Source organism: Panthera leo, chromosome B1 (genome assembly GCF_018350215.1).
Source record: "Panthera leo isolate Ple1 chromosome B1, P.leo_Ple1_pat1.1, whole genome shotgun sequence".
NCBI classification, from domain to species: Eukaryota; Metazoa; Chordata; class Mammalia; order Carnivora; family Felidae; genus Panthera; species Panthera leo.
In genome coordinates this window covers 76,487,465-76,510,346 of record NC_056682.1, presented here as the reverse complement: position 1 = coordinate 76,510,346, position 22,882 = coordinate 76,487,465, and the positions used below count along the sequence as shown (strand labels likewise).

The following is a 22,882-nucleotide window of genomic DNA, read 5'->3' as shown; positions in this document are numbered from 1 at the left end:
TGACCACTTAATATACACTGAATAATAGACAAAAAGTATGGGAGTATGTCATATGTCATAATGAAAAAGACCAAAAGACAAAAGCCCAAAATGTGTTGACTTATGACCATTGCTACCAGTGAATTATTAATTATATAATTATATAAATATGTGGTTGAATAGTAATTATCCTGGATGTTGGAGATACAAAACAAAACACAGGGCTTGCCTTCAAGAAACTTAGTGTCTAATGGAAGAGAAATAAAAATCATAGGCAACTTAAAGGCAGGAGTAACAGCCAGTCACAGCTCTGGATGAATATCAGAGTCAGAGCTGTGGGGCAGAGAGGAGTCAAAGAAAGCTTTCCATTTCCAGATAGACTGCTGTGTAGCTGGAAGCTGTATTATTTATTTAACTATAAATATTTATCACTAAGTAGCCATCATGTGCCAGGGACTGTGTGGAGTAACAGGTATACATAAAAACAAAGTAGTAAGAAATGAGGTCTAAGCAGTAAGTGAGGCCTAATAATGAAGGATACTTTTGTGCCATGGTTTAGAGCTGGTTTGCTTTTCTCCCCCTGCCCCCCACCTTGTTTTGTTTAAATTATCTACTTTATTCAAAATACTCATCGCAACTACAAAAAGGAAAAGTTCACAAAATAAATAGAGCAAGAACATGAATGTCACATATTTAGAAGAGAAAACTAAAAAATAAGGAAAGCAGATTTATAAAAAACAAATTACAAGAGATTCTAAGTGATTGAAAAGAGAAAAACATTTTAACTATAAAGATTCAGAGGAAAGAAAAAAAAAAGTCTCTAGCAAAAACCCAAACACAAACTGACATAAAAGAGTCATAAAAATGGTAACACCTGGTTCTTATTATAATATTTAAATTAATAATTCAGAGGTATAGAAACACCTGAATCTAAAATGACCAAACCTTTTATCATAGCCTTCATGTGAAAAAAATATTTGCCAAAGTAGCAACAACCTATATATTCTGATGAAAAAATTCTTCAAGAAAAATCAGACTAACAGTATTTTAAATTAAGTTTTGCTACTAATTAATTACTCAGACAGGATGCTAGGCCAGACTACATGGTGCTTCTAGTTTTTCTATATACTCTATGCATTTCTGATAAATGGGAAAAGAATAGATGACCTGGCAGAAGGCTCAGACAATAATATGTGATTTACAGGACATGAATGCAGCTACCTTAAGATTTATCTGACAGCCCTCTCCGATAGTGGACTGTTGAGTATCCGATGGAATGATTTCTAGTCTAGAAAGTCTACTACTGAGTAGCCATACACATTATTTATTTATTAGATGTTTTGGGTTGAAACCATTTTTAAATGATGCACTTCACAATGCACAGTCATAAATTTAGCTTTAAACCCAAGAAGGGAGGTAGTGTTATTGGAATGTATGTCAGACTGAATTAGGATGAGCAAAGCAACGCTTTTATAAAGTGGCCTTGAATGCAATGTCAATTCTTTCAAAAATGATATTAATGTCAGATGAGCATGATACGCTTTACACAATGCTGGAGTAATATTACTTGAAATATTTAGCATTTCCTTTAAATTCATATAGATTTCTACAAGGTTTATCCACATACACAACAAATACCAGGCACAAAAAAAGTGACATGCTTGTGAAAAACTAAATTTTAAATTGAGAATTTGTTCAATTGTCTGTGCATCAGAGTGTATACAGTTTCCTGAAGAAAGTATCCATCTTATTTTAAAGAAATAAAAAAATATATGTATCAAGCTTTGAAGAGAAAGTAGTTTTTGAACTATTTTATGAGATTCAATATATGAACAAACCTAATTTAATAAATACTAAGAATTTAACTTTACTCAAAAATGCAATGCTGAGTATTTCATGAAAGCTTTTCAATTCTAAATAATAGTATTTTTGCCTTGACAGTGTTAAGACGTAAATGGGACAAATATGAAATGGTGTCTAATCAACCTAATAATGAATAAGTGAATACTGAAAAATATAATCCTAGGTGATCTGTTTGGTCTTAATGACAGAAAAATACAATCCTAGTTGAAGCTTTAAGAAAATACATAGTGATCTGTTTGGTCTTAATGACAGCAATACAAATGTGATCATTTCCTCATTTCTTAAATTTAGACTCTAATCTTTATTTCGTAATAAAATGTGGCTAATTTACACACCTTGTTAAAAAGAAAGCAAAAAGAAAATAAGTTTTGAATGGATTCAAGAAAAATAATCAGAACATGGCTGACTGTCATGAAATTAACACCAACTAATTTGTAAAGTTTTAAATCAAATTTGCAGATGTTAACTTCATAAGCATATCCCATTATTTATGTGATTAAAAAGGAGTTTTTGACCTGATCTTTCGATCTTTGGCACTCAATCCTCTCCATCTCCCCTTAAAAAATTAATTAAAATTTTAGCAATATGCTAGCTTTTCACTTCCCACCCTATCTCAGACTAAAAAAAATTATCAATCAAACTCAAGCCATCCCCACCCAGTATCTGCAAAATGTCAACTTCAAATTCAATTTCATATCTCTTAAGCTTTCATGTAGAAAAAGACAGTTCACTTCTTAACAAAATAAATCACTTTTGTGACTGCCAATCTGACCTCTTTGAATTAGGAAAATTCAAAGTGAAAAATGTAATTATCACCCCGGAACAATCTGTATACATCTGGAGCTAATTCTGGCTTCATTTTTCACATCATTTTTCACACTGTGCTACATCTTACAGAGATGCCATGGAACTTTTGAAGAACGCATAAAAAATGGTAAGGACTTCGAATAACCAATAATGTATTTGATTTTATTCAAACAAAAATCTTGAGAATATCTGACTTTTGCAACTTACTCTACTAACTGATCTTCATACTCTATTTGATTGGATTAGTATTAAACAGGACTGTGACATACATGATAAATAGGTGCATTAAAACATGTCATTCTTCATCGTTTTAGCTTCTAACATTCAAATACGTAATATACTATCTGAAACAGCTTTGATGTATCAAGAATATATTCAATACTTCTAAACTAGAAAGTGGAAATTTGTTATCAAAATCCATCTACGAAACAATCATATCACTATAAACAAATTCATACTCTGTGAAGAAATATCCCAAACTATAAGGTAATGCTTCTTAAAAGTAAAGGTAATTTTGCGTTGGTTTAAAATGGTATATGGTAATTTAGATCCAAGAAATAAGCAATTATTTCAAATCAGATTAATGAAAATTTTTCTACATTAAGCTTTTAAAGGAATGGAGTTTTCTAAGGGAAATGATTAAATTATACAAACATGATTCTTGCTAAATCTAAGAATAATAAGCTCACTAGAAACATAACTACTCCTCACAAGTTCATTATAAAAATCCATTAGGGTGTAATCTCTAGAAGTAATTGTTCTTATTGCATTTTATTGACAATGCATAGTATTGATTTTTCACACCTTCTATGATTCTTTAATTTGTATTCATGAAATGTCCATCAGCACAGTCTAAATAAATTTGGCAATATAGGCACTAAAATGAATAAATCGATGCAAAGAAACATTAATTTTGCATTATCCTTATTCGTCAGGCAAGTAAACCACAAGAGTTGTAAATGAAGGTCAAAGGTTTTGAAATGGGTCAGAACCCTTGACCTCTAGACCAATACCCTTCCTATTAAAAAAGGCTATTTTAAAGTTTTAAGTAGGGGAATTTACTACCAGCAAGGTATCATTTTTAAGAGACTACAAAGAAAACTCTCAATAAAAACATTCATCTGTTTAATTGCAAAACAGAAAAGAAAAACCATCCCAGGATACATGATTTTTACATAAGTTTTCTAAAAATCATTAAAGCTTACCATATGAGGTATAAAATTTCTGAACACTGAAAGCAATTTTGCTTTAGGAATTTATTTACTACATCTTATTATGATGGCTGCCATATTTTTGTTGACGTTTTCCCAAATCTACTCCGTATGTCAAAAATAATTAGCAATGACAAGAATTCAAAATTATTTATCACTCATTTTATAACCTCTACACAAAAGGGAAGTAAACCCATTATTCCTAGGGGAGTCAGAGTGGCACTCCACAAGGTATAGAAATAAATCTGTTTCTATAACCTTAATATATGCAGCAAAGAAATTTAGCCATCTCAAGATCATTTGCTATACACATTTTTAATGTGACTCTAAAAACCTATTTCTCATTCATCTGTTTTTTCTCAGCACTCACTACAAAATCATCTGTTAGTATCAAAGACAAGAAGTAATCCTTTTGCAATAGAAATAAAATTTTAAAATTTTAAAACTGTAAACTTAAAACTCTATTACAGCAAAAATTTCTACTGAAACATTTGTAACTTCCTTATAAAATAAATTCATGCAAGAATTTACTTTTAATCCAACATTTATTCTTATCACTCACCTGAGAACACAGTAGCATAACCAATTCCACAACTGAACTACTAGACTTCATGCAAACCAGACCTATTTTAAAGAGAATTTAAAAGAAAAATTACAAAGCATAAAACAAATATGAGGGATCTGTTATACAACTTTATCCAAACTGGTTTTTAAAATAAAATTAAGCATCTTGCTAAGAACCAAACCCACACACATTTGATCCTAGGAGTAAACAAGGTACTCTGTAATTACTTGAAACTTGGTATCAAAACTACCACAATTTTTTTGTAGACTACTTCATTTCAGTATTCAAACTACTAACACACTTAATCGAATTCCACATATAATGACATTTCACAATACTCATAGAAATGTGCACAACATATGCCATATTGATCAATATCATCTACATTTTGTTTTGGAGAGAGTTGATTGTTATACATGCAGAGAAGGGAAATGGCTCCCTGACCTTTGCTTTCTCCACCACACTCTCTCCCTTCAACCCTCTAGCTATCAATCAAGTTTCCATTTTGTTTCATGGCAGCAGACATCCCAAACACTCTTATTAGTACCTTGACCTGTGACCTCACACTAAACCTTAACAGAAGTGCAAGCATTCTCTGTTATATATTCTTGATTTCTTGTAAATAAATTCATTTACATTTTCTCTTTTCTGTTTCCTTTAGGTTCACCAAAAGTATCCCAGGAAGGAACTTTTAAGCAATTAATACATATCTAAAGACTGCCTTAGTTTTGATTACCAATAAAATCTAAAAAGGTACAAGAACATTTTATAACCAGTATGTTAAAAAAAAAAAGCAATGCCCATAATTAAAAGCATTAAATTAGTACATTACTAATAATCAGAAAAATATAATTTTTCATTCTGTATTTTTTTGAGCAAACACAAGTTTGGAATCCAGGGTTTAACAACTAAAGTAATTCCTGGTGGCCTCTTACACACCATACAGAATTATCTTCTTTCTTTCTTCCCATTAAAGCTCCTGCAGGCAGCCCATTCCATCCTATTCCCTTTCTTTAATCTTCTATCTCTGTAGTTCTTCCCCCTTACCTCTTTTAGTCATGTTGGCTCATAACTACTAATGGCACACATTGCCATTCTGTAGCCTTACAAATAGCATTCTCATTAAATAGGTTATTTCCCCCCTTCGCTTTTTAGAAAAGAACCATTTTTCTCAATGGTTTGAAAAAATATTTAACATAGAAATAATGATGGTAATAGTGTTAAGCACCAGCATAAAAATTAGCCACAGAACATCTACATGTTGCATTAAGAAAGCAGGCCATTAACCAGACTAAATTATGCTTTCTGTAGAGCTTGAAATGAGCATAGCTCTGCAGGCTAATTCCAAGGCCAAAAGGAAGCATACCAATAGTCCATCTGTCATTGCTGGTGTAGCCTTCTGCTGGTCTAGAACCTTGCCACTTTCCGTAAAATGTACCAACTATAGGAAGTTCCATATATTTCAACCTTAAAAGCTACTACTTCCAAAAAGGAAATTCAGATCTTTCTACAATTAGGTCATTATTCCTAACTGCTATATTCTAAGGAAACCAGAATTCCTACCAACTTTCATTTCATGGCAAAACATTTGGGCTCTGATCTGGCTCAGGCTTTGGTATCCACTCAGAAAAAGAACAATAATGACACAAAAGGCCTTGGGCCATGAAAAGTTAGAATTCACTGATTAATGCGTTGAGTACTCAATAATAGTAAAATAAATAACATTTCACAGTTTGATTAGAACAATTCATGTTTTTTGGACTGGGGATTTGTAGATTTGTAAAGGATGGGGAGGAAGACCAGGATGGATGGTATATTAAACTTTAAATGAAAATGGGCTTTAGAGGACAAAAGAGACCTTATATTAATCCTTTAATTATAAGTTCCCTGACTAAGGGCAACAAATACTGTAAACAAAAATATATAACCTTTAGAGTAAATAAACAAGAAACATCCCCAATAAAGGACTTGGCATCAGGTTACACAACTTAACTGTTTTGTTTTGTTTTGTTTTGTTTGCCTTTGGATGACACTGGTTGCATGTATGAAAAAGGAATAAATGAATTATAAGCCAGTAAATCTGTCTTCAGATTTACATTCAGACTCTAATAATTATCCAAAGGAGGCCCTAAAACAACACTTAGAGTGAATTTGTAAGTTCCTGCAGAAGTATCAATTTTCATTTTGTACAAAAACACATCCTATTATTGCCCCAGTTAGCAGAAAGCAAACAAGTTACTACAGGCTCAGAGATCTGAATAGGCATATTACCTAACCTCCCTAAAAGCCTCTCAGAATAATGGTAGGGTTAATTTTGCTTGGTTTTATTTTTGGTTCATTTTTCTAAGATATGCAATTTCAGTCTCTTCAAAAAAGACAAACTCAAGATACCAAAGCCAGAAGTTTTACACTCCTCTGGAGTTTCATTACCAAAGAGGACTATAATTTCTTCACCAAAGACTATTTATCCTACCTCTATTACTAGTGCTTTTCTTTACCACTAAAACTCAAAAATATTAAATGACTTACCAGATATTAAGCAAACAACGTAACATTTAAACCCACTGATCTGTCTAAACTTTCAAGCAGGCAGACCATGACAAACAGTCACAACCATCTGCCTTATGGAATGTAAGAAGCCTTATTAAAAATATACAAATTTTGGGCCACCTAGGTGGCTCAGTTAGATAAGTAACCAACTTGGGCTTAGATCATGCTTTCACAGTTTGTGAGATGGAGCCCCGTGTTGGGCTCTGTACTGACAAGGTAGAGCCTGCTTGGGATTCTTTCTCTCCCTCTCTCTGTCCCACCCCTGCTCACACTATAATACACACACACACACACACACATATATACTATATTATATATATTTTTAAGTCATCTTAAACAATTTACAGGAGGGATAATTATAAACAGCATTAGAAATTTTGATAAGAATTTATGCATAATAAACTCAAATTCTTATTCTATATTTTCCTGCTTTTCAAGGAATTTGTATATATCCTGCATGAGCAATGCCCTTTGGATACAACTAAGTACTCCTCATCAATCTGTAAACAATATCCATCTTGTAAACACTAATTCCAAATTTCAAATAAACTTCTAATAGGTTCTAGCTTATCATTAATTCTGGTCCTTTCTCTTGAACTTACATCATCAGATGGTTTGGAAAAGATGAATCATTCAAAATTTTGTTGAAAAGAAGACAGCCATCTTCTTTGATCCAGAATTGTAAAACATTTTCTTCTTGAGACTTTCAAACACCATTTAGAATGATCAATCCACTGAATTTTTTCATTTCTACATGAGCTTTTCCTTCCAATCACTTTCATATAACACATTTGCCTTTTTTACTCACTTAGAAACTATACCAAGTAAACTGTGGTGTATAACTATCACGAACACGGTCACATGCCTTTTTAGCAAAATAAGATGTTCCAGGTTCTTGTCAGAAAACATTGCATAAATTTTGAAGACTGAAATCCTTTTTATTGAATGACATGCTGAGAAAACCAATTTCCTTTTTACACAGAAATATGCTATGCACTAATGAATTCTTGAGTTTGATAAAATTTATAAGTGCTGTTCTCTGTCTCTTTAAATTCATCCTCAGATGGTCTAATTGTAAAATGTCTTTTTCTGTCAATTTTATCACCATACCATTAGAGCAGAAAATAAACAACTCTGAATTCTTAAATTCAATGAAAGTTGAAAATCAGACCACAAAGATAATGTCCACAGAATTCTTTTACACCAATATTTCTCAATTTTTTTTCGTTACTGCTCTCCACTTGGGAAGCCATTTCAGACCATTTTTTTCTTAACTATACCCCTATGAAATTTTAATACTAAAGATGTACTATATAGATGTATGTGGCCCTTTGGAGGGTCACAAATCATTATAATACCTAAAATGTTTTTGTCCCACGCCCCCCCCCAATACCAGTTTTTGCTCTCACTGAGAAAACAAATTTCTATCTTCTTAAAATATGATCATGTACTTTGAGAAATGCAGTAAAAACTGGGGGTGATCTGATAGTGATGATTTGTTTTCCTATCGTGGCATAAATTCTAGGGGCAATTCCAGTACTCTTGTATTCTTATTATTTTAGTCCTTACTATTGTTAGGAATAACTGATGAGTAACAGTGAAATACCAAAATGTTTTAAGGTATAGGAAAACTAAGACCACAAACACCCTATAACAAATCTTAGATTTATAAAACTTGTCCAATGAACTTACATATGGTAACTCTAAGATGGAATATATTTTTTAAGTAATTTTCTCTTTGTATTTGGAGGACCTCTTTAAACAATAAAATATTAATCCTTATAAAGGATTGAAAAAGAAGGTCAATATCACTACAATTGAGACAATCAGAAAACATGTGGTTCTAATAAGCATGATGTAATATTAAGTATTTCCTCTAATTAAACTTTTAAATCTAATTTCAAGCCATCAGAAAATGCATGGGACAGAGAAACAATTAAATGACATCACCAAGAAACAATAGCATTAAAGGGGCGCCTGGGTGGTGCAGTCGGTTAAGCGTCCGACTTCAGCCAGGTCACGATCTCGCGGTCCGTGAGTTCGAGCCCCACGTCAGGCTCTGGGCTGATGGCTCAGAGGCTGGAGCCTGTTTCCGATTCTGTGTCTCCCTCTCTCTCTCTGCCCCTCCCCTATTCATGCTCTGTCTCTCTGTCCCAAAAATAAATAAAAAACGTTGAAAAAAAAAAATTTAAAATAGTGGAAGAATAGGGTGAAACTATTTGATATTAATAAAGACTTACGAGACATAACCAAATGCAATAAATTGATTTTGATTGTATCTTAGAAGAAAACCAATTATAAAAAGACATCTAAATGAAGATGAATATGAACTGAGTATGATATGGCACAAAACTATTATGAATATTAGGTGTAAGAGGAGCAATTATGATTATAAAGGAAAATATCCTTTTTTACATGGACTATTAATTATTTAAGGGTAAGATGACAAAATGTCTGGAATTGTCTGAAGTACTAAAGCAAAAAAAAAAAACAGAGGTAGATATAACAAACAGCAAAACAAAAATGGTTTGGTAGTTGGCAATAAGTTCATGGTTATTATAAATATTTAACATATTTAAAACTGCTTAAATAAAAAAATTATTTAAAAAATGTAAAAGTAGGGGCACCTGGGTGGCTCAGTCAGTTAAGTGTCCCTCTCTTGATCTTGGCTCAGGTCATGATCTCGCCATTCGTAAGATCGAGCTCCCCACGTCACGATCTGCACTAACGCTGCAGGCCCTGATTAGGATTCTCTCTTTCCCTCTGTCTCTCTCTGCCCCTCCACTACTCGCTCTCTTTCTCTCTCAAAATAAACTTTAAAAACTTTTAAATATATATATATATTTAAACACACACACACACACACAATATACAGCGTCTGGTCATACATCTAGTGACTGGCAAACACAAGATTAAAACCAAGGTTTCCTGTCTTTGAGTCCAGTGCTTTTTGTATAGTACCATGCTGCAAATACCTCTACTCAAAACTTCTTTATTTCACAATGCATAAAACCACCAACCAAAACATTCCTCACAACTTAAAATACAGACATAAGTTACATAAAACTCTTAGATTTGTTTGCTATTTTAATGAACACAGTCCAATGAGTAGGCACTGCTCAGGTTTTTAGATAACAAGGTAGATGATGCACTATTGCTTACTGGTTTATCAGAATTTACCAGTAAGAAGTTGATAAATTAAATTTTATTCAGGGATCCAGAATTGGCAAATTTAGTACTTCTGAGTATCTAAGGTGATCCTATTTTGTTTGATCTATTATAAAACTCAAAGACCAACTAAAAAGCAACAATGTCTTCCTACACCAAAAGGCTGTAATTAATAATTCATTTTATATTAATGAAATACAGTTCCTAAGTTGTCACACCACTTTAAAAAATAAACAACATGTGAAGTATAAATTACGGAGATGTCCTTTAATTTTCCAACTCATTATCTTTCAAATCTTACTACTTCATTAGATCAAATAGTCCATGCATGGCTAAATAAATTATATCCTTTGGCAGATAATGTAAATTTCTACCCCACATTAATCAAATATTTCTAAAACCTGAACTTTTTCAAATAAATTCAATGCTACCTTTTCCCTCTATGGGAATGACATCACTCACCACCAACCCCCTATACATCTATAGCACAGATGATAATAAAATTCATGTCAGCTGAAGCTTATTACTTACAAAGTGCTGGTATCTCCTAGGTAATGCTGAGATACAGATAACTTACTAAGCTATTAACCTACCTATACCTTGAATTTCCATATCCTTATTTCTATGAAAAGAGTGATTTTTACAAGTTTTAAGAAATTCCTCAAGAGATCATCTACTGACCATAGCTCAACAAAAAAATATGATAACTAAAGCTGTAAATCAATATTTAAAGAGACTGGGCTATAGATATTCTATTTTTCCATGATTTTTCAGCTTTAGGAAAACAAAAGTATTTTATCTTAAACCATCAACCATGGACACAGACAAGCCAGAGTTTGGCAAACTTCTAGTCCAACACTTTGAATACAAAAATCAATTCTGTATGATCACTGATGAAAGTCCTCTAGTTTATCCTTAAAGATTTTTCATTATAAGGATGAAGACTGGTATTTTGAAGTCAGTCTATTAAGCTCTCAAAAATAATTGTTTGAAAAGCCATTCTCTACTGAACTGATACCATTTGGTTGAGTTACCCATTCTATTAGAAAACACTGACTACATAACAAGTGCCCCTTATCAGGAAAAAAAAAAAAAGTCCCAAAACTTTTCATCCAGTCCATAAACAGCATGGTTTCCAATTCACTCAGCAACCAACTCTACATGCTATCTAGTTTAACACAATCTCAAAGTATGCTACTTTGAAGTAGAAATGATCCAGTAATCTATGTATGATATAAGCAGGATAGAGTACAAGACTACTGCTATTTCCACTTCTTTATAAAACAGAATTCTACTAATAAAGATAAATAACACATTCCTCATTTACCTCATACGTGGCAATACACTATTGTTTATCTGGACCTTAAGTTCAAGTAAAAGCTTATATAAATACTAACTACTATAACACTAATCTTTCTATCAATGCATTAAGAAAAATCTAAGTCTTAGTTCTTTGGTTCAGTACATACTTTTCTGTTTCATCCAATTCACCGATTAAAAAATCTTGAACATATAAGAATATTAGACGAGACATATTCTTCACAAGATACAGCCTCTGTAAGAATCCTTGTCAAAGGATGAAAATACTTGAGCAATGAAACTCCATGCATCTCGTATTTTCCATTTAAGTTAAGCTTGAAATTTTAAATATAAATTTAAATATATATTTGTAAAGTGACATACAGAAAAATCACTTACTTGTTCCTTCTATTAGCAATTCTTGCCCATGACTACCCAAAAGTGTCCGAGAAAGAAAAGGTGCAAAATCCACAAAAATCTCTCGCAGAAGAGGAGCTGCCTTTTCCAAAGCATGTTCAAGTCTCTCTGTAATACTAATGAAAAGATGTTAAGTTACCTGAACTTTTCATTAGAATTTACAACTTTCAGTTTTTAAAATGAGCTTCCACAGAAATGTAAAATTCACGAGAAATTAAAAATTACATAAGGACTCATTATTGCTATACATATCATTCCTTCTGCCTGGATTGCCCTTTGTTAGTCAGTTCTACATCAGCATCCCCAGCCCTGACCAATAATCTGGTAAAAAACCACTCCAAGGATAAGCTTTTATAGGAAATCTTAATGGGTCAGTTGAGAGCACTTGATTTTAATTTTAGCACCATTTTAACCTAAAAAAAAACTCTAAGTCCTTACCAAATTTGTCTGTTCACCAATAAACCATCAGCACTTTGAGCTCAAGAACTATGTCTTCATTTCTAAGTTCTCAGCTGCAGCATATAATACAGACTCAATATACGTTTATAAACCTAATCACTTTATATTCTTTTCCATTGACATCTACGTCTATAGCAGCTTTTTCTTTCCCTTTTTTTTTTTTTAAGTTTATTTATTTTGAAAGAGAGAGAGTGCAAGCAGGAGAGGGGCAGAGACAGAGGGAGAGACAGAATCCCAAGCAGGCCCTGTGTAATTAAGAATTTGTTATTCATGCAGCACTTATTTTAATAGCCACTTCTCATAAACTTTTTATATCCCATAATCTTTAAAAAGGAACTTCTAAAATGTTCTAAATGTCACTTATATTTAAAAAAAGAAGTAGAAAAAATAAAGTTTTTTTTTTAAACAAAGAGCTGTAGCTAGAGAGTTTAAAGAGTCATCAAAAGAACAAATCACAAACATCCAATTAGCTTAAATACCTCATATTTGAAACTTGGTCTTCTGGAACTGAACCAACTGTTGGAACCGAGGGCAATTTTGCATTAGATGATCTACCACCTGTAAAAGAAAATAACCATTTACAGGAATTTTCTGTTTTTAGATACAAAGGTTTAAACAAAAAACCTATCTTTATAACAAATCAACAAAAAACAGAATGCATTTTTAAATGTCCATTATAATTTAGATAACATTAAAATCTACCAATTAATAAGATCTTCCTTGAATCATTTATAAATCTTAGTTACAAGTTTGATCATTACACAAAGTAACCCTATGATCCACCAGCTGCAGAGATAATAGAAAACTAAATTCTGACTCATTCAACCAGAGTTATGATTTCTTGCTTTTTTTTTTGTAGTTTAAGTGTATTTATTTATTTTGAGAGAGAGACAGAGAGAGCATAAGCAGGGGAAGGGTAGAGAGAAGGAGAGACAGAATTCCAATACAGGGATAGAACTCACAAGCCATGAGATAGATCTGAGGAGAGATCAAGGGTCAGATGTTTGATGGACTGTGACACCCAGGCGGCCCCCTGCAGTTATGATTTCTTCTATTCAACAAGTGGCAATAGAGATTTACAAGTAGAAACTCAAAATTTACCCTTAAATATGTATATCTCCATTACCATGAAAACTGACCTTGAACACCAAATAACTTATGCTATACCCTGACTGCTCTTAAATCTAGTCCAACAAACATAATCCAGTGAATATCTGAGAAACACTTCTTAAATGATTCAAACAGAATTTATACTCTTTCATTTGTGTCCACACTGTAATAAAAACATAATCTGTTAGTGTATTTGTAACACAGCATGTCAAATGATTTTTTAAATATCCTTCTTCCTACATACTAATCTTCTTAAAAGCAGAGACTTCCTTTTCTTTATCCATATCTCTAGAAGCCTAGAGAACCTGACAATAATAGAAGGTCCTCAATTTATGTTAATTGCAGAAATTATTCCTTTAATCATTTCCATTTCCCATATTTTACAGGTCTATCTTCCCACCTGGTATATGCTTCTCTATTTCTTACTTTTTTTATGTCCCTCTTTTTATTTAAACTACCGTGTAAAATTAATTTCTACCATGTGATCTTATTTTACTCTCCAACGAATATTCTCAGATACCCTTAAATACTCTTGTATATTTTTCTGAATGGCCAATTCATCATCTTACAGTATAAAATGTTCAAACTATGTTATCCTATACAAGAATAATCATCTTTGTTTTCAACAAATACCTGTGCTTATCACATTTACTTGGCAAGACAAAAATAATCACCATCAAAGTAACTCTGGAAGACTTAAAGAATGGATAGGAACACAAAAACATACATTATGACAAGTCTTTTTTTTTAATTTTTTAATGTTTATTTATTTTTGAGACAGAGAGAGACAGAGAGAGTGCGAGCGGGGAAGGGGCAGAGAGAGAGGGAGACACAGAATCTGAAAGAGGCTCCAGGCTCTGAGCTGTCAGCACAGAACCCGATGCAGGGCTTGAACTCACAAACCGCGAGATCATGACCTGAGCCGAAGTCAGAAACTTAACCAACTGAGCTACCCAGGTGCCTCACATTATGACAAGTCTTGAAAAAGTGAATCTAGAAGACTAATCTGGAGGATAATTTACTGAGGCTTAAAGAGTTCTAAAAGTTCAAGAAAGTAGGGGGAAAATAAAGTTCCTGTTTAAGAATCAGGATATATGGGATAGAACGTTCAATTTAAGCTAGGAGTAGGACCTAACGAAACAAAAGCCATTTGCTTTTTCTAAGGCCAATATTAGGAAAAAAAGAATACACACATACAGTGTCAAATAATTTCTCTATAACATAGGGACCATAAGAGTCACTGAAATCCAACTGGAAAGATAATCCTAACAACCTGGAGCCCATAGGTACGAGGGACATGCACATCTTACTTGCATTTGTAATTCAGTAAGTAAACTTTCCATTTCCGAAAGCAGTGTCTTAAATGGATGTCAATTAGTACCTGTGTAAATACAGACTGAAATCCTAACACAATTCTGTAGAGGAACAGTCCAAAAGAAGACAGGAAATATATGGAAGCAAATGAAAAAAAGAATACGCAAAGCAAAGGGGCACCTGGGTGACTTGGTTGAACTTCTGACTCTTGATTTCAGCTCAGGTCATGATCTCACAGATCAGGAGTTTGAGCCCTGTGTCAGGCTCTGCACTGAACATGGGGCCTACTTGGGATTCTCTCTCTCTCTCTCTCTCTCTCTCTCTCTCTCTCTCTCTGCCCCTCCCCCTCTCTCTGCTCCCCCCCTCAAAATAAATAAATAAACTTAAAAAAAAAAGAAGATGCAAAGATGATACAGAAGAGGGGCTTAAAAGATCTTGGAACCTGGAAACCAATTTGACAATAAATTTCATATATTAAAAAAAATTAAAAAATAAAAAAATAAAATAAAATTCTCTGTTAGAAAAAAAAAAAAAAGATCTTGGAACCTATGCATTATCACAGATCTGATGCTTTTGATCTGTTCTCAAACCCTTAGATATAGGTATGCTGGAAGAACATAAGGAAACAAATTGGCATAGACAGAAAGATAGATAAAAGAGAGAAGAAGATGCTCATATAGCAAACAGAAAGAAAGAAGAAACAGTTGAGAAGATCCAAAAGCAGCCTCTGATATTGGGAGCTAGCCTGTTAATATCAATTAGTCCCTACTGTTGTTAGGACCTGATTAGAAACTACAGTTAGGTCTTGGTGTTTTAATATTGAATATAAACAATTTCATAAAGCATCAACATCAGATAAAGCCATGCCATAATCATGATGAATCAACACAAAACAATACTACCATGTAATTTTTTCACAAGACAAAAATGAACTCTGTCCAAATAACAAAGATGGCCAAACATCCCAAATCCTAATATGAATGACTGACTTCTTTATAAATTATAGCTTTGGGCTTCCACGCTTCTAGATGATATTTATTAGGATACCTTATCACAGAATTAATTACCAATGCTTCCTCACAATATTCAAATCAGAAGGAAGCCCACTTCTTAACCTCTCCCTAAAATCACCTAATACAATCTAAAACCCTATAATAAACCTTTTCTATTAGTTTATCTATTATCTATTAGTTTTCTATTATCATCATCTATTAGTGAGATGTCCCAAACTTCTTCATCATGTGTGTGCATTCTCCCTCGCTTAACTAACGTATTCAACCAAGGGTTTATTCCTGGTGGTCTCTGGTTAGAGCACATTGATAGAAATTTTAAATGAAGTCAGGCAGAAAAAGATAAAAATCATCGGATTTTTTTTAGAAGAGCCAGAAATAAATCTGTAAGTAAGAATTCTTTTCAGTAACAACCTATTTATCAAAATAAAATGCACATTTTTCCACATGATAGCACTTCTCAAATCAACACATTTTACAATCAAAGGCATCTTAAACAACAGCAGCCAAAGTTGAGACCTAATTGTGAGAGAAAACTGGATACAATCAAGAAAGCAACAGATTCGAATCTGAGATATGGTAAAAGACTAAGTAAGGAAGAACTGTTTTAACTGAAATCTTCATTTTGCCAGTCTCCAACCTCAAGATCACAAAAACTAGAGGCCTAGAGGAAAAACAATTGTACCGTCTCAACATACTGTGTAAGTATAATGATTTACTTGACTACAATGTAAAAATGCTGTGCTTTAAAGAGCAAAAGGACCCTCTTTTCCAAACCTTCTTGAACTAGTCAGACCTGAAGCAGTTAGCTTGAAGAGATCAAGGAAAGTATTTGTACCTGAATGGGTGCTACACTGACCCGGAGCAAGGTATAGGAGCCCAAACAATGTAAGGAGGGCATTTAGGTAGAAAAGAAAACTAAAAAAAACTTTGAGGTAATAGTTTGAAATTAAGGGCATTTGTGTGAATCCACGGTTTCACTACAGACATATATAAAAGTATATATTAAATATATTCCTTCATTCAAATACATGCTCATATATATATAGTCCCTAGTTCTTTCAACTGAGAGGACCTGAGAGCAGCAATATTTGAACATCCCATGTCCAGATCTTGCTCCTAAATACTATTCTTCACTAAGAGAGAGAAATGGCTGATTCAAGATCTCTGGAAGAAAAGTACACAAAGATCTTGAAACACCTAGCTTTGTTTTTTTAGAAAGCAAAGATATGCCCACGGAATAATAGGCTGTCATTCACAAACACACAGAAGCCAACTTGAAGGGACTACCATAGATCAAATTGGAGACAATTTGAGCATAAAAATAAATAATAACTGATTCAACGCATCCAGTAAAATAGGAAGCCAAAAGGCCATACTGTTATGATAAATTAACGATCTGAGGAACAGGATATTTAAATAATTTCAAATCACCTTCCCACAAAACACTTATTAATTACAAAAGGGAAAGACTAACTTAACAATATAGAAAGTTGGCAGTTACATGTTAATCAAATAATGCAAGGGGTCATCATTGGTACTGTGACAAATCAAAATTGTAAACCATATGATGAGCACCAAGTGATGTATGTAACTGTTGAGTCACTATAATGTACACCTGAAACTATTAACTATAGTGGAATTAAAGACAGACAAAATTGTGTGCCATGTGATTAGATTCTTTTCTTCTCCACCTGTTCCATAATACTCCTACCAAAGAAACATATCATAATCTGCTTCTAATAATGAGTATATATCAGACCAACCAAAATTCAAGGACATTCATTTGAATCATTCCCAGCTCTTAACCATAATAAATAGTGTTTCGTATTTGTTTACATAAATCTATGTGCACTCCTTGATTTCTTGGAGGTAACTTCCTAGAAGTCAATAAACATACACTTTATTTATTTACTTATTTATTTATTTGAGAATGCAAGAATGCCAGGGAGAAAGGCAGAGGGAGGGAGGGAGGGAGGGAAGGAGAGAGAGAGAGAGAGAGAGAGAGAGAGAGAGAGAGAGAGAGAGAGAATGAATCACAAACAGGCTCCACGCTCAGCACAGAGCCCGATGCAGGGCTCAATCCCATGACCTGAGATTGTGACCTGAGCCAAAATTAAGAGTTGAATGCACAATGAACTGGGCCACCCTGGAGCCCCAAACATACACTTTAAATATTGATACATATTGCAAATTGCTCTAAATAAAGAATAAGCCATTTACACTTCTTTGACTACTAGTAAAATTCTATGTATTTTCCTAATTTACTGGAAACCAAACCGGGAACAACTACTACTCTGATCTTTTGAGCAGTTTTGTTAGAATCTTTCTTCTTCATAATTTGTAATTATTATATATAATTAGTTGAGATTGTATCATTCATTACAAATACTTCTTAAGTTTGCAGTGGCTGTTGTCATGCAGAATTCTAGACTGTTCCCTTTAAACCATTTTACCAGTATGATACAGAAAACAGAAATACCACTGAATTTTTAACATGATTGTTAGGATGTTTAAATTAAAAAATGTAAAGCACCTAAGATAAAGCAGATTGGCCAATGTTACTTTCCCACATTTCTGCAAGGCACTACAGAAGAAAAGCCGAGTGCTCTTCTGAGTGACTCTACTATCTATTCATGATTCCTGCTATTCATTTTGAGTCAGGCCTTCTATTTACACATTACTTACCTATTAAATTCTGGTAATAAATATAAAAGTTCTTCCACTCTCCTCAGCCTGAAATCCATTTCCCTTCCTGCTTTCAAAAAGAAATGCTAGGTCATTCAAGACCATAGCCTTTCTCTTCTTCATCTAAAGGAAATCCCACTAACCTCTCAAGTTCTCAGCCATCAATCTCTCTTATAACTCCCAAACCAATTTCTTTAGATACCATGTTCTACACTAGCAGAAAACACTTCCTCGCCAGCCACCTACAACCTAACCATTCTCAAAGTGAACTCTAGCTCTATCAGTATTAGGCCAGTTTCCCTGATAATAACTACCCTTCAGGGGTTATTATATGATTGAAATGTTTAGAGGAAGCAGTAATGGCTCTGCCACTTACCAGCAGTGGGATGTTGGGCAAAGTTACTTAAGCTGTCTGCTTTATTTTCCTGATCTATAAAATGAGCAGTGATACCTATATTTCACAGAATTATTTTGCACCTGGACATAATAAATTCACAATGGTACTTTCCTACCTGCTACTCTATGACTATCTTTAAAGTATTTAAAGTTATCATGTTTCCTTTAGTCTGTACTTCAAACTGAAAACACACCCAAATTATTCAATAATTATTCATGTGACATTAAATATAGGTAACTTAAATGAGATGAAGCTTATAAAGTGCCTTTTAAAAATTTCACTCTAAAAGTCTAGAAGCTATAAAGCAAAGAATCAATCCTGGATTTAACTGTTATAAAAAGTAGATTTCCAACAATTTCATTTATCACATCAGTATAAAACAAAACACAGTGGTGGACATTTAGTAAATAAGGCCACTGTATTTTAATGAAAATGCTTTCATTAAAAACCCAACGTAGGTAGCTTAGTCAGTTAAGCATCCAACTCTTGGCTTCGGCTCGGGTCATAATCTCACGGTTTGTGGGTTCAAGCCCTGTGTCAGGCTCTGCATAGGCAGTGCGGAACCTGCTTGAGATTCTCTCTCTCCCTCTCTCTCTGCCCCTCTCCCACTTGCTCACTCTTTCTCTCTCTCTCAAAATACATAAATAAACTTAAAAAAAAAACCTGTATTGCCACACAACACTCCCACAATTTCCTCAGGCTCACTTCATTTATATCTGGGCATTTTGATTCAACATACATTCTAAGTAAAGCAAATACCTAATTATGAGTATAAATAAACAGCCAGCCTATAACCGGCAAGCATCTGGGACAGCTTGACCTTCTTTAATATATGCTTGGTCTTCAGGCAGATCTAGTTCAATAATCAGCAGTTCTGATTACCAACACTCAGCCAGAGATTCAAAAATCTGGACTGTCTGGGGCAACTGGGTGGCTCAGTGGGTTAAGCATCCAACTCTTGATTATGACTCAGGTCATGATTGCATGGTTCCTGAGATCAAGCCCCGTGTTAGGCTCCATGCTGAGCCTGGGATTCTCCCTCTCATTCTCTCTCCCCACCTCTCCCACTGGGCTTTCTCTCTTTCTCTCAAAAATAAATACATAAACAAACAAACATTTAAAAAAAAAAAAGAAATCTGGACTGTTAGATCCCCCCCCCCCCCCTTCCCCACAGGCTTGATTCCTCTGGGGGAGAACACTGGCAATCTTAGACAATTAACCTTTGGATAACTACTTAGCCTCCCTCTTAGAGTAAGAATATTCCTAAAGATGAAGTTGTGAATCTCTCCTTTCCATAACACATTCCCTCCCCATTCCCTTGAAAATCAGAGTTGACTTTTCTTTTCACTGGGATTTTTACTTACTGGTGTCTTCTCTCCTCCTCACTACCCTGCTCAATTGAGAGCTAAATGTACATAAAAATTGTTAACAAACTGAGTGGAATCTATCCTAATGCATACAATTAATTTTAAAATGAAATTAAAATACAGATTTCACCATAATAACAACTTTTTTTTTTAGTACATTTGGCAATTCCCACTTCACAATCAAAAGTTCTCCATTTTCTAGTTTTTTTTTTTTTTTACAAAACTTCAAACTAGAAGGCAAAAAAGGGGAAGTTGAAAAGACTCTTTCACTGTTCAGTATCTGGCATTTCTGAGACTCAGGTCCAATCCTTCTATTTCTATACAACACTCAATGAAGTACTTCAGAGATAATGACACCTCCAATTCTCTTAATTCTTGACAGCAGTATACGATCACTGAATCATAACTGGCCACTGACTTTCATAACTGGTGATTATTTCAGAGTTTTATTTTTTTAATTGCTGGTAGTTTTTAAAGACCATGTTTATTTAGAATATGTCAGATATTTTCTCTGAAAGAACTATTAGTAGTTTTTCTTGAACTTTTCTGAAGCTGAAAAAAAGGAACACATCAAGTCCCATTTATTTAAAAGGAAAAACAAATAATAAACCTCAAGAAAACGTTTGCATGAAGCTCTAGGTAGTAGTTATAAAACAAAAATAGCTTTTACTGTGCTAATTGACTCTAATTTTAATGAGCTGAAATGCATATCAAAAGCTTTAAGAAGACAAAAAGCAATGGTGGTTCTAAATAAAACAATAACAAAAATGCTTTCCTGACAGTAACCCTAGAAATGATGTCAATTTTCAAACCTAAAAGACACTAGAGCAGAAGGAGATTGTACAAAATGGTCTTTTTCAATAATCAGAGAACACTTTACTAACAAAGATAAAAGGGTGAGGGGATGGGTTAAATATAGGATGGGGATTAAGGAGTAACTAGGTGTTTTCTGGAATCACTAAATTGTACACCTGAAGCCAATATTATACAATGTTATTAACTAACTGAAATTTAAATAAAAACTTTAGAAAAATCAACTATCAATAATTATATGAGGAAAACACCACATGAAAAAAATAAATAAATCAGTAATTTCATAAGGATTGTCCTTCATTTCTGCCAGAGGGGGAAAAAATGTAATTTCCAAATACATTCTGCATGCTTTAAATCATAAATCTGCAGATAAAATCATAAATGTATGACTAATTTATTATTTTAAATTAACATTAAATATTTTCAATAGACAATCACGCATATGTAAATGAAGAAGCTACTTTGAACATGTGGAATGATACAGACTTATCTTTTCCTTATCCTTGCACTGATAAACTGGCTCCTTCAAACTGACAATTTTCCAGACATTCAAAAGAACAAAAAGGAAAATGCAAATACATCATCTGTCTAGGATCCATCCAGGGAATAGCCAACTGTTTATTCAAGGTCCCTAAGGGTCTAAATAAATAATGTCCTTTACAATAACATATCATTAAAACAAATGCCAATATTTAAACCCTAAACACTGTATTTTTTAATTTCCCTCCCTCTTCCTTTCTCCTCCTCTCTCTCTCCTCATCCATTCTGGGCCAGTTGCAGGAGGGACAGTCTATATGCCCAGTGGAAACTTCTTTATTAAATAATAGAAATTTGTATTGATTAGTAAATATAAGCCTCTTGGGTCAAATTTCATATAAGGCAAAGAATCAAATACTTTTCTTCTACGTTAAAAAAAAAAACATGCCAATTAATAATGTGCATGGCTGATAACAGCCATAATAAACAGAACAGAGCCTAATATTCTAATGAGGTATATAATTATCATACTTTGCAAACTAGCAAACATGCAGCATATAAATTACTGAAAACCAGTCTATTTAGTTCCTTTCCTGGGTTAGCTTCACTTTTGTTTTGTTTATTTATGCTTTGCATCATGGCAGGATAAATACCTTAGCATATCTGAAAAAAGAGTAATGGCATGTTACCACATACTGTACTGTGGGCAATTAAACCTGTACTGGTAAGTAAATTTAAATTTTCCCTATTTTGATAGATTTACTGAAACTGTTTTCTCTTTTGGCTTTCTTTGAAAATATGCATACACAAAAAAAAAGAAAGAAAATATGCATACACAAAGGGTATACCTTGTTCTCTGATGAATATCTTTTACCAGTTATTAAGAGTGATTTTCCATTGCTGTTAATAGACTATACTTTTTTGCTAATAAAATACTACAGAAGCTAAGGAATATTATTCAAGCTAGAATCTGACATTTGTGTGATAAAGTTTCATAGTTTTAATAATGTACACTATTTAAAATGTAAATGTACACATCTAAAAAATTTTTTTGCAAAATTATAGATTTGGGTGATTTTTTAAGTATAGGTGACACAATGCTACATTAGTTTCAGGTATACAACACAGTGATTCCACAATTCTATACATTACACTATGCTTACCACAAGTGTAATTACCACCTGTCACCACACAATGCTATTATAATATCAATGACTATGTATTTCCTATGCTGTATGATTTATTCATTCCGTAACCGGAAGCCTGTATCTCCCACTCCCCTTCACCCATTTCACCCATTCCCCCCACCCTTCTCCTCTAACAATCGCCAGTTTGTTCTCTGTATTTATGGGTCTGTTTCTGCTTTTTTGTTTTGTTTTGTTTTTTAG

The 22,882-nt window shown here is 33.4% G+C and overlaps 1 protein-coding gene across 2 annotated transcripts in view; it reads right to left on the bottom strand.

The window, feature by feature from the left end:
- LRBA (LPS responsive beige-like anchor protein) overlaps nucleotides 1-22,882 on the bottom strand; it is a 794,075-nt gene that overhangs the window by 539,178 nt on the left and 232,015 nt on the right. For both annotated transcript variants that reach the window (XM_042935320.1, XM_042935319.1), the window contains 3 exons: nucleotides 12,798-12,876; nucleotides 11,842-11,975; nucleotides 4,423-4,484 (listed from right to left, as the gene is read on the bottom strand). In XM_042935320.1, coding sequence (XP_042791254.1) covers nucleotides 4,423-4,484; nucleotides 11,842-11,975; nucleotides 12,798-12,876 — 275 coding nt within the window. The remainder of the gene's footprint in view (nucleotides 1-4,422; nucleotides 4,485-11,841; nucleotides 11,976-12,797; nucleotides 12,877-22,882) is intronic.